Raw genomic sequence first — 12,631 nt, forward strand, 5'->3', positions numbered from 1 at the left:
AAAAAAATTATCATCATTTAACCAATAATATTTTAATTTTAAACGTACTTTTTGTATTTAAAATACAAAATTTTAATTATTTTAAATAAAAATAATTTAATAAATTATAAACAAAATCGTGTTTTCTTATTAATTTTATATGAAAAAAAGAATACTAATAAAAAATAACAATGAATATCATCTTATACTTATAAATAAATAAAATTATAATTTTCTTTCTGTATAGATAAAATAAATAAAAACAAGTAGTGTAATTAAAAAAGAGCATTATAGAAAATTATGAAATAAATTTTTATAACATTTAAATTATTAATTATTTTCTTAATTCTTATAAAAAAACTTTAAACTTCAAATAATAAAATGAAAGGAATATTTTTTGAAAAATTCTTAATATATTATTTTTGAATTATTTTAACATGTATTGAATATTCTTAATATACACAATAAAAATTATAACATTTAAGATAATAAATATATTAAATTTATATATTTCTAAAAATTATTACATATAAATTTATTTTTTTTATTTAGACCACGTGGATATGTTCTTCTGTGGTGACGAGCTAATAGATGTGATTAACATCCTACAAAACCTTTCTATTTTCTTAGTGGGCCCATCATAGGCCTAATTAATTTGGTGGCTTTTCTTGGTCTAAGGAGTTGACATCAATTGCAAGATAACAAGATAGGGTTTTGTCTGAAAACACGAAGCATTTCTATATCTATTCCTGTTAACCCTTTTTTGGTTTGTTATAAGCTTCTTTTGTTTTTCTTCTTAACACATGTATTCTTTTGTTTCTCTTTCACGAACAAGCCTTAACACTTAGAATATGTTTGGTTATTTATTAAAAATCTTGCATAAGTTATGAAAAAAAAAAAGTTTATGTCAACTCAAATGTACATTTGAATTTGAGTTAGGTTTATTATTATTTTAAAATATTTATGGACACTTTTCTTTAAATATTTTATATATAAAATTTTTATTGATTAATTGAATTAACAATAATAATTTAATAAAAATTGTTAAATAAAAAGTAATAATGCATATTTTCAAAAAAGTTAGGATTCATCAACGTGAAACTTAAATACTTACGTAACTTAATAACTTCACATGCAGTACAAGATTGATAAAATATTTATTTATATTTTAAAAATATATTATATATTAAAATAAAATAATATAACAAGAGACATAATTATCTTCTTTTTATATAAATTTTTATAAAATCAATTTATTTGATAAACAAATTTAAATCAACAGTGAAATTAATTGATCTCATATTCTATATAAAAAAAAAAAAAATACTGTAAATGCCTAAATTAACACCCAGTGTATGCTGACTCAATTTTTAAAATAGCAATAGATTCCATTCTTACAAAACACATTAAGATGTAGTAGACGAAGTATTATCATATTACCTAATTTTATGCATTAGCAATAATAGTATTAATAAAATATTACCAAAGGCTACAATAAAGGATTTTAAACTATACAAGAAATCTAGTGAAATTATTGAGAAATATTATTCTGTTGCATCACACGTCAGATTCTTCTATTATAGGATGTTGTTTGTCTTGTTATGCTATATAATATATTATTTCGGTTGAATTTAAATTTTTTTTATTTGAGCTTTTATTAAACATTAATATATTGGTTATAATAAATTAATAATAGATTAATTATTGCGTAAAAAGTAAATGACGTAAGATGCCATCAACATGAATCCTGTCAAGATAATCAATGCAATTTTGTAGTATAGTTCACACGACAATTCAACAAATATAATGTCACAGAAAAACATTTCTTCTTAGAAATATTATTCGAATAATCAAATTTAATTAATAGAAAACTAGTTTAATAATATTATGACAGTGGCAGAACTGTTTTAAAATGACTACTTACACACACTCTTCACATATATGCATGCTATTTTCATCGTGTGCTCACCAAATATATCGTTTAATTGTGCCACGTGTACTTGATACGAGACGATGTAGTATCAAACAGCATGCAGAGCCAAATCAAATCCGTGGTTCTGTTATGTTGTGTTTGCACAATTCTTTTACATAGAGATTTTTTCTAACTAGTTTGTGGTTTCTCTTGAAGAACGTAATTTGACATAAGTTACACGTTTAGCAACCACTACGATAAAATTGAAAACATAATCCTAGTAACCCCTTTCATAAAAATATATTTTTTTATGAAGTTTTTTTTAGTATGATACCAATAGCCAAAATTTCAAGAGACAAATGTGGAATAATTAGATTTGGAGCACTAACAGGAAAAGTCTAATCATGTCTTAAGTCCTGATGAGGAAATTTGTTCACCTTTCATTTCATCCATCACGTCATCTTGGTAATCAAATGCTAAACCCATCCTTAGTCCAGCTTCAACAGAGAGAGAAGGAATGAAATTATTTGTTGTTTCTTTTTTAACCCAAAGATTTAATTAAAGTAAGCCTCCAGAGAAAACCAAGGCATCCAAAAAGCAACTCCTAATTTGACTTCACTTTAATCTTCCTACTCATTGCACGAAATTGATAATAAAGACCACTTTTGTCACAAATAAAACACCACATGGCATCCAGGGTCCACATTCAAAAATTATGTTTGAAATCATCTGGTGCCATTGTGAGTTTTGCTATTTATTAGTACATCTTTCTCTCTCTCAGCCTTTTTATTTTCCCCATAACCTCTTCCAACTATAAATTTCCAAAAACTTCATGAGTAAAACAGATGCTTGACTCTGATCATCTTTATAGGAAATTACTAGTTAAGGGTACATATTACACCACAGTCCAGAAATAGGATTCTGTACAAAAGAAATGCTTTTCCTTCCACATACTCAAGAATAATTCTTATTTAAACGACTTTTCTTGATTGAATGTTTATGCCATAATTTACAAGTATTATCAATTAAAAAAAAAGTAAAATCAAAGTATGAAAAAAGAAAGGTAGAGTTCTAATGAAGACTGTTGAAAATAAGAAAATAGTCCAAAATACAAACACTGAGATTCTTCATGTACCTTGATCTCTATTCATCCATGGCAAAGTTGCAGTGACATTAGGATTAACCAAATGGTTTCCTGGTGAACCTGACACCTTGTCCTTCCTAGACCATAGCCAGATCTTGGAAACAGAAAAGCTTTCACCTTTCCTCGCAATGTTGATTTTTTTCCCCTCAACATCTCCATCAGTGGAAGAATTCCCATAATGGGCTAATCTTCCTGTCAATTTTCTCATACTGCCACTAGCACCTCTATTGGCACACAAAGCCACTTGCAAATCTGAATCAGCTACCACATACTGGAATGACCCCATTGAATAGCATCTCCTAACATCCATGTTACTAGTACTGCTCTCTCCACCACTTCTTTCCATTTCCTCTCCATTATTTGAGCTTCTAAACTTGCCAAGCCTAACAGAAAACACCCTTTTCCCATTCATTATGTGATTTTCTGCATGTTTGTTAATGAAAGCAGTCTCACCAACAACACTGCCTGAAACCACATCTTCTTCCCTTAGACCCTCAAATTCAAAAACTGGGTTTTCGAAGGCAAAGCCTGGCTCATAAAGACTCCCTCTACAAAGAGGACAAGTTGAATTTGACAGCAACCATGTGTCTATGCAATCAATGTGAAAAGCATGATTGCAAAGGGGCAATAACCTCAGCATGTCTTGTTCTGAGAACTGGCAAAGACACACAGCACAATCAAATGGCTCTTTCAAACCTATTATGTCCTTGTAAAGGAAAACTGGGAGAGCATCAATGAAAGCCTGATCCAGGCCTGAATCATGAAGATGGAAGAGTTGTTGTAACTGTCTTTGATAAGGATCAGATTCAGACATGTCAGGGTACCTATTGGATTGAGAAATTGATGAAGAGGACCTGTGCTTTATGAGGAATCTAACAACGAAGTGAAGAAGACCACAGATGAAGAACACAATAGCTAAAATGACCATGATGAAAACAACTGCAGGGCTTATTCTATTGCCAGATGAAGAAGCTAAAGGAGGGGCTAATAATTTCTTGTAATCAGAACTGTAAGGTAATGATTCAGAAAAAGAAGAACAAGAAGAAGATGAGGAAATAATAGTGGGGTTGGCGATAGCATCACTGCTATGGCAAATTTGAGAGTGAACCCGATTCATTTCAGAATGTCACGGTGTATCAGTGTTTGAGCTTGCAAGCAAAAGAGACTCTGACAACTATGAATTTGCTACAACAAAGTTATAATCTTTTCCTCTTCTGGGATAAACCCAATTCACACATTGTGAAAAACAAACAATAGAAACATTAATCGTAGCACTCAAAAAAGAAAAAAAGAAGCAGAGGCACCTAGGGGAAATGAAAGAGGAGTAAGATTAAAAAGGAAAAAGCTTACTGAAATTTATTTAGGTGTTCGAAGAGCATGAGTGTGGCAGTTGCATGAAAGGAAACATGGTTGAGAAATTTTAAGGTTGCAGACTTGCAGTTGACCCACCAATGTGTTGGAACCATTCTTGGCTGTTCTATCACATGTGAAAGGGTAAACAAAACCGAATCACTTCATTTCCGTTTTTGTTTGGACCCTTAGCAACTATGACTCTATGAGTCAAGGTTGATCTTTGATTCCAAACAGTAACGTGTTCTTTGCTCCTTTTATCAAACTCTATAAATTTCATTTGGGCCCAATGAGATTTTAGTTCACTGAGTCCACATCTTCAAAAAGGCTACATTTTTGCTCTCCTTTTCTTCCATCTATCTATCATCTATTTATCTGTGTGTTGCGCCCGTGTCTCATTTTTAAAATACATATTTTAAAATTAATTTCATATATACCAAAATTTTAATTCTAAAAATATATTTTGAGAAATTCCGAAATATTTTTTTGTGAATGATGGATCTTTCTACCATTATTTTATGAAATTATTGTCACATGCTTTTGAAAATAACTGTTTCAAAATGTATTTAACACAATCCGAATTAGTGTTAAACATATTTTACAAAACAATTTCATAAGCATTGTTAAATATTATTCTGAAAATTATTTTTGAAAGTATATGATATGAATTTTAAAAACTAGTTTCAAAAGCAGTATAAGAATATTTTTTACAGAAAAAATATAAAATAATGTGAATATAAAAAATGGGTGGTAGGAAAAATTTAGGTCTTATGTGGGCACCCCACGAAGCCCAATGCCAATTATGGTCAACTTTTATAGGATAGGCCCACGAGTCAGAAACAAAATTTGAATTGGGTTATTATGTAATTAAAATATTTTATAATCAAAATTTTATCGAAAGTTTTAGAAACAATTTTCCCCTCTAAACAATAATTAAAAGAAGCGCATACACATTAATAAATAGTTTTTATTGATTAACACTACTATTAGTAATTTATAAGGTAACAAACGAGCTCATTTGCTCCAGTTTTCAAAGAAAATTACCGAGTTGAAATTTTCTAAAAGATATTAAATTTCTGATTATTTTGAAGCAAAATGGTTTAGATAACTTTTGAAAAAAAAAATGAAATTATAGTTACTTTTTAAAACGGAAAACATTTATCACAGTTAGAACTAAGTGAAAAATAACATATACGTGTATAAAGTTTCTATAAAATAAATCACATTTATTTTATACAATCTTAAATTTAATTTTGTAAGAACCTAAGTATACAGAGCTATATCTATTTCATCAACCAAAATATTATTAAGTTACCAGAAGGTAAGGATACTTACAGGTCGCTTTGTTTCAATTTTTACATAAAAGTTATTTAATATTGAACATAAAAAAAAAATGTAATTCGTTTTGATTTGATTGTAATACCAAAATTGAATAAATTAAATCATAAATGATATTGGTGGTTTAGTTAAAATTATGAAAAATGGTTTTTATTTTAAAACCAATTTTCAATTTTGCTTTTTTTAATACTTATTCTTATGTGAATTTTGACTTTTAATATAGATTAAAGGATGACTCAATAAGGCAAAAAATCAGAGTTTTTCGTTGAAGAGTAAAAAAAAGTTAGAGAAAATATACATATTAGTCAAAGGAGTGAACTTATCGATAAAGAAGAATACGGGAGTATAAAATAAATAGGAGTACGTACCACATATTTATATAAAACAACGGTAAGTGTAGTTTTATTTTATTATATTTTTTTGCTAATTAAGTGTAGTTTAATTTGGTTACATATAAACTAAATATATGAATTTTTTGGTTCTTGATTTTTCAGTTTTTTATTTAATTAATTTTTATTTTTATAATAATTTAGCAGTTCAAAAATAATTCAATTCAATTTTCAGCAATCCTATTAAGAGGAGCAGAACGCACGACGCAATCAATTAAAAATGACTTTATCTAAGTATCTAACAACTTGTTTGAAATATATTTTTTAAAATATTTTTATTTTTTAAAGTAAATTATTTAATAAATTTTGATAAATCCAACATTTATCTAAACTTAAAAATTATTTGACAGCGAATTATAAAATGAAAATAATTTAAAGTTAATAAAATTATTTTATTATAATTATGAAAAAAAAAATATTTTCATCTTCCAACTTTAAGATAAGTTTGCATTTTGTTCACCAACTTTATTTTATTTTTTTTAACTTTTATAAGTATTTTATATATATATTTTTTGGTAAAAGCTAAGTTAATTTTTTTATTATTCTTTTATCACGTGTACTTTTTTGTTTATCTTCTTTATAAGATTTCTCATCTACACTATCCTCACTTCTTCCTATTCCTCTTCCTCTTCCTCCTCCTTTTATCTTTCTTTTCTTATCATTTTTTGTTTTTTATTTTTTTCTTTCTTTCTTCTTCCTTTTTAAACCCTACACAGTAGTAGGATGATATCATGCCTCTCAACGTTGAGGCACTTTGCTAGCAATTTGAAGTGGTGATAACAATATTGTCTCATTTTGAGTGGCCATAGCATCATCTCTGTATTATGTATACATTTTTTATTTTAGTATAATTTTTTATAAATTATTTATTAAAATATAATTTGTTTCAAAAGAATTTATTTGTCTTGGGTGTTTTTAAACATGTCATCACCCATTTTTATTTTTTTAAAATTAAGTTTTGCTATTATCACTGACAAAACTCCCTTATGTCAACACATGTCAGCAGAGAGTTTCGCCAATAATAATGGCAAAACTGGCTTTTAAAATTAAAATTAAAATTTGAGTTTCACCACTTGCAATGACAAAATTAATTTAAAAAATAACAATTCAGGTTCCTTTGTCATCACTCATACTCCTTAATTTCTTTTTTAATTGTTTCTTTTTCTACCAAGTGGAGCATGCGAGTAAGGATAATCCTGTTGTTCTTAGCCATTTGGTGTATGAAAGGATGAAGGAGAAGTACTCTTCTTCTCTAATTGGACATGACTGGAAGTCAGCTTTTTTGACTAGTGACAAGACCATTGAACAAAGGTTCGATGCATGTTACATTTGTGGATAGAGAAGCATTACTTGCTCATATAGTTTATGATTGTCTTCACAAATTAGAGAAGGAATCTGTTGCCACTCCTGGGCAAAAAATAAAAAATAAATTTGAGATACCTTTTCTTCATTGATAATTGCGTCGCATTTCAATCTAGAAGATTATTTCATCCACTTTCCAGACTCATGAGCCATTCAAAAGCAGAATGAGTCTTGAGTGTACAAAGGAAACAAACGAATTGTGTATAGTCATCTAACAGAAAAGGAGTGGCAATGACAATTGGAGAGCAAAATTAGATAGTAGGCAACAAAATCCTCAACAGTTACACATCATCAACTGAAAGATTGTAAGAAGCAAAAGACAGAGGTTGTAGGAAAAGAGTTGAGAGGAATAGTAAGTCTCGAAGCCAATGTTAAGGCAAACATTGTACTGAGGTTCAACTCATGATTGGCTTTTGAAATAAGAGTTGAAAGCAGACAGAAAAAACAATGAAATAGCAAAAATAGACAAGTGGCATCGTGAAACTTGTTCAAAAGAAATGAAGTGATAAGTGAAGTGAAAAAGTGATGAAGTAACTAGTGAGGTTGCCAGGGAAAAAAAAATATCAGGAACTGTAGGTAGAGTTGAAGTAAAAGCGAAGTCCTTGCCAAAATGAGAGAATTAAGAGCTAGTGTCTTTCCATACTTCTAAGTGTATTATTATTATAATTGTTATTGTTGTGTAATTTTTTGATGCTGCTAGAGTACCTTTGATTTTAGTCTTACTCCATATAGAACTAACATTTCTATTTCTTAACATATACCGTAGGGATTGACTATTGGATTCGGGACAACATGTTAACTTTGGATTTAGCTACACAAACATGTACGTACCATATTGATTGACAAGGTTGGAATGCTTATATCATAATGTAATTTTTGTATAAATTTGTAATTGAATGACTGACAATTAGACTTTATGATTAAGATATGTTTTCCTTTAATTTTTCCTTTTTATTCCCACTGTTTTTTTTTGGGTGGGCATTATACACTATACTAACATTCTTTTTTTAAATAGCCATGATGAGGTGCATTCTTTGCATCCTATTTGTAAAATGACAAATTGTTAGAAAATCGAAGAAATAAATAATAAATACATACTGTGAAACTAATGTTATATTGTACACTTCCATTTGATAAACATATCATTTGAAGCTTTTTGACTTATAAAGCTTTTGATTTATTGGATTTTTTTTTAACTTATAAATTTTTTTGACCTTAACTCACATGATTTAGAGTTACAACTGAGTTCAGTTGGACTTTTTAACAACTCTAATAATACTTTAATGAGACGTTAAGCTATCAAAATATGATAATACTTAGTAGAACGAGTCTTTAACTATCAAATAATAAGCTAGAGCATAAGCCTCTTGCGATCCACTAGTTTCAAGAGGAAGTCTACCCAAATATAAAATCAGCAGGGGCGCTTCTTTGTAATTAGAGAAACGTTACTCCATGCTCTATCCATCTTTTGGATATTCCAGACTATTGATCTAACTGGTTACCGATCCCATTTTTGAAACCATACTGTTGAGAAATGTTGTGTAAGAATCGTGCTTACATAACATGTGACACACACCTGTTGGTCTCCATTTAAAACGCACAGTCTGAAAAGTATTAAGAGATTTTTGCACGTTTTAGAAGAAAAACAAGAAGTCAAGACAAAAGTTCAGAGAGTAAAATATAAGGAATTTATTTAAAGTTTTCCTCATGTAAGTAATATTAAAAGGTAACAGAAAATTTCTAGAAACTTTTATGCATGTGCCCAAAAGAATTCAATGAAATTGTATATTATTCTTGATACAAACATGTATTAATTATTTCAGTTGAGAAATCGAAACTAATAGCTGGAGTCCTCTTCGTCTGAATGAACATGAAATGAACCGACTTGGTAGAGAAGTCTAAGATGGAAGCACATAATTAATATGATCACATGAATTAACAGAGATTGGACCAAAATAATGCAAGGTTTCAAGTGTTGCAGTTATATAGGGTGTCGAGTTAGGAAAGAAAGCTCATGTGTGTTGTTTGCTTACATTGGGTACCAAATCTTAGTTTATGATTTCCAGTGAAGTGTTTCGATTTGATTTCTCGTAGCTTCGTATGACTGGCATATTATACTTAGTGCTTATAAATTTAGAAATGATTAAAAAAAAGGGAAAAGTTTAGACGGAAGAAATTCATTATATTAAATGATGTGCATGGCATTTTTCGGTCAATAATTCTAGGAAAAGAAAATTTTTCATAATAATTGAAAATTTGAGGTAATGCCAGCTCTACGTAATTTTAACCAATCTAAGATTAAAATCAAGTAAAACACGAGTATCCACAATGAGCAATGATTTGACAAAGTGGGTATAATACAAATAAGTTTTCTTCCCCTTGTTGTCTAAGCAACCAAAATTTTAAGACAGAGACATTTTGCAATTTTGTGGAAGTAGATTAATTAGAGATGTACAATGCAATGTAACCACCACATGGGGCATGCATGTGTATGATAAGGATAGAATTTTAGGTTGGATTTCTCTACAAATGTAGCGCAAAGAAGGGAAGTGCACAAAACCAGGAACAACCTTATACTTCTTCATATATAACTAAGAATGGTATGTTAAGGCTAGTGCTGGACCTACAAATGGAAACATTCTTACTATGCATACAACAATTGATGGCTAGTAATAATTAGCCTTAGTGGATTATAAAGGCGAACATAGTAAGCAAGTTTGAACTTTGCTTTTGAAGGATTACATAACTTTAAAATTTCGAATTTTAAAAAGCATTTAAGTGAGTGGAAACTTTAATTAATATTTCACGAAAATAACTTTCATAGTTATATAGATGGCATGAGAGAGCCTCCTAAACCCAAATAAAATAAAATCCTTAATTAATGGTGGGCCATAGACTCCAAGTTAGTTGGTCTAATTAACATTACATTGACGCTATCTTTACCTAAAAAATTTCCTTGGTACATATAGGCATGGCAATTGTGGCTACAAGAGTTTCTCTTCTTGTTGAGCCAATTTGACAATTTAATTACGGACTCTACAGTACTTTGTGTACATGGTTAGATTTAGGCTATGTTTGGTTTCCGTCAACCTAACGTAACGGAGTTTAAAACGTGAAAATCGAAGGCTGATATGATTTGTAAATCAATTTAAGGCTTTAATTTTTTTCTTTTTTGATTCTCAATATTAAATCGATTCTAGCATTGCCGAACTGCAAAATATGAGGGTCTTATGAGTCCTTGTACTTTTCAAATGTTGGCCGTGGTTAAAATTAAACTTTGTTCTTGTGTCCATCCATCAATTTTATGTTTTCGCGACCCTTGTATGCTTGCTAGAATACACGTTGCTTTTGCACCCTTAGCTGCGTGTCCTTTCGAATTTACGGCAAAAAACGAGCAAACCTTTATTCCATATACTCTTTAAATGGTGTAAATATGGCTACAGTATCTCAAGATAAAGTAGTCTGTGTTTCGATCTTAGAGCCTATTCATCATTAGGTATTTCCAATCTAGTTTCTTCACCATTACGAATCTTATTAGATAAATTTCAGACATCATATACCTCTTAGTTAATATAAAATAACGATTTTACTTTATTTCAGATCTCTCTCTCTAATTTGGAAGATATTGGAGCAGCAGAATAAACTTATTTGATCTCTTAATTACTATTTTTTATTAGAGGAAAATCATGAGAAATGAAAGGGAGTAAAAATGCTACTATGTATTCTCACCTAATTCGTTATTTTATTATAAAGTTCTAACTCTGCCGTATTGTTAGTTTATTCACTGTTTTATAAGTGATTAATGCCAACTCGATTGTGATTTTTTTTTCTTGGATAGGAATATTTGGTACCGCACGTGTTACACACGATCATATACATCTATGTTTTTATATAATCAATTCTCTTACACTACTTACTACAACATAAAAGTAGGGTTTCGTTAACAATAGAAGGGCTAGCTTTAGAGAGGAGCGCCCTACGCTACTCATCTACTAAACTAATGAAGTATTTTTTTGGCTAACGGCAAAATGTTAGTGTACTACTACTAGCTGAAAACACAAATAAAGCGGTAGAAAAAAAGGGTGGAGCAAACCCTATTGTTAGATCGATTTTTATTTTTATTTTTATTTTTATTTTTTCTTTTTCTTAGGAATTGGTGGGTAAATATACTCTCTCTAGAGTATAGCCCAATAAGGTGGGTCATAGTGTTTTGTTTATTGCCTGGTATTAAGCATATTAAAACTAGCTTGGTCAATAATCCTTTGGTCTTTCTCCCTCATGTCCTCGCTACTTTAATTAGCCTTTTCAACTTGGAGCATTCCCTCACCCCTTGTTAATTAATTTGCTCTTCTATTTTGATTAACTAATACTTAATGATTGATGAACTATATTATTGTATACATGAAAACATATGATGAAATGTATACTTTATGATGGATATATATGATGTATTCACTACAAAACGAAACAAAAAAAAAAAAAAAAACAGTTAATAAATAGCAGAATGTTGCAGTAAAGAGAAACAATACCAAGCACTATATTTGCAGGTATGACAAAATTCAAAAGGAAATGCTACATTGCGTACATATATAGCCAAATTAAATCTTAGATGTTTAAACGCGGTATACAATTTGTATCATGGTTATATTGTAGTCTAATGCAGCAACATACAGCAGCATGAAAAATTAAGAAGGTTGAAGGTTGGAGTTAAGAAAAGCATTTAGTAATTGAAAATCTATCGGTGACAGAAAGCGTGGTATGACTAGTTTTCATCATCAATAACGAAATCTTTCAAAAGAAAAAAAAAAAAACCTGATTCTTCAAACCTAGAGTTGTTAAACATTTTTATTGTAAGCTCAGTTATAGTTTGAAAATCAAAATGGTCATATATATGTAAGCATGTGTGTATAATTTATTTATTTTTTATATTTTTTAACATCAATTAATAAATGGAGACTAATTAATTAAAAAACCCCTAATCTAAAATAACAAGAAATAAATCACAAACAACCAATCAGGTTTTACTCAACTTTTATGCCGAATTTTCAATTTAAGGACAATACTCAATTCTCTTTTTTACTGTTTTTTTAGACGTCGGAAAGGAAAAGAAAAGTAAATCAGCCCATCAAGCCCGAAGGTCATTACCTCGACAAGGTA

General features: G+C 29.4%; 1 protein-coding gene across 1 annotated transcript; it reads right to left on the bottom strand.

Annotated features, from left to right (window-relative positions):
* Positions 1-1,797: 1,797 nt before the first annotated feature.
* LOC113859211 (RING-H2 finger protein ATL47-like) lies at positions 1,798-4,264 on the bottom strand. Its single transcript, XM_027492025.1, has one exon. It carries the CDS (start codon positions 4,150-4,152, stop codon positions 3,019-3,021), a length of 1,134 nt encoding a protein of 377 aa, XP_027347826.1. The 5' UTR covers positions 4,153-4,264; the 3' UTR covers positions 1,798-3,018.
* Between the last annotated feature and the right edge of the window lie 8,367 nt (positions 4,265-12,631).

Source organism: Abrus precatorius, unplaced genomic scaffold, assembly GCF_003935025.1.
Source record: "Abrus precatorius isolate BTA unplaced genomic scaffold, Abrus_2018 Scaffold2, whole genome shotgun sequence".
Taxonomy (NCBI): domain Eukaryota; kingdom Viridiplantae; phylum Streptophyta; class Magnoliopsida; order Fabales; family Fabaceae; genus Abrus; species Abrus precatorius.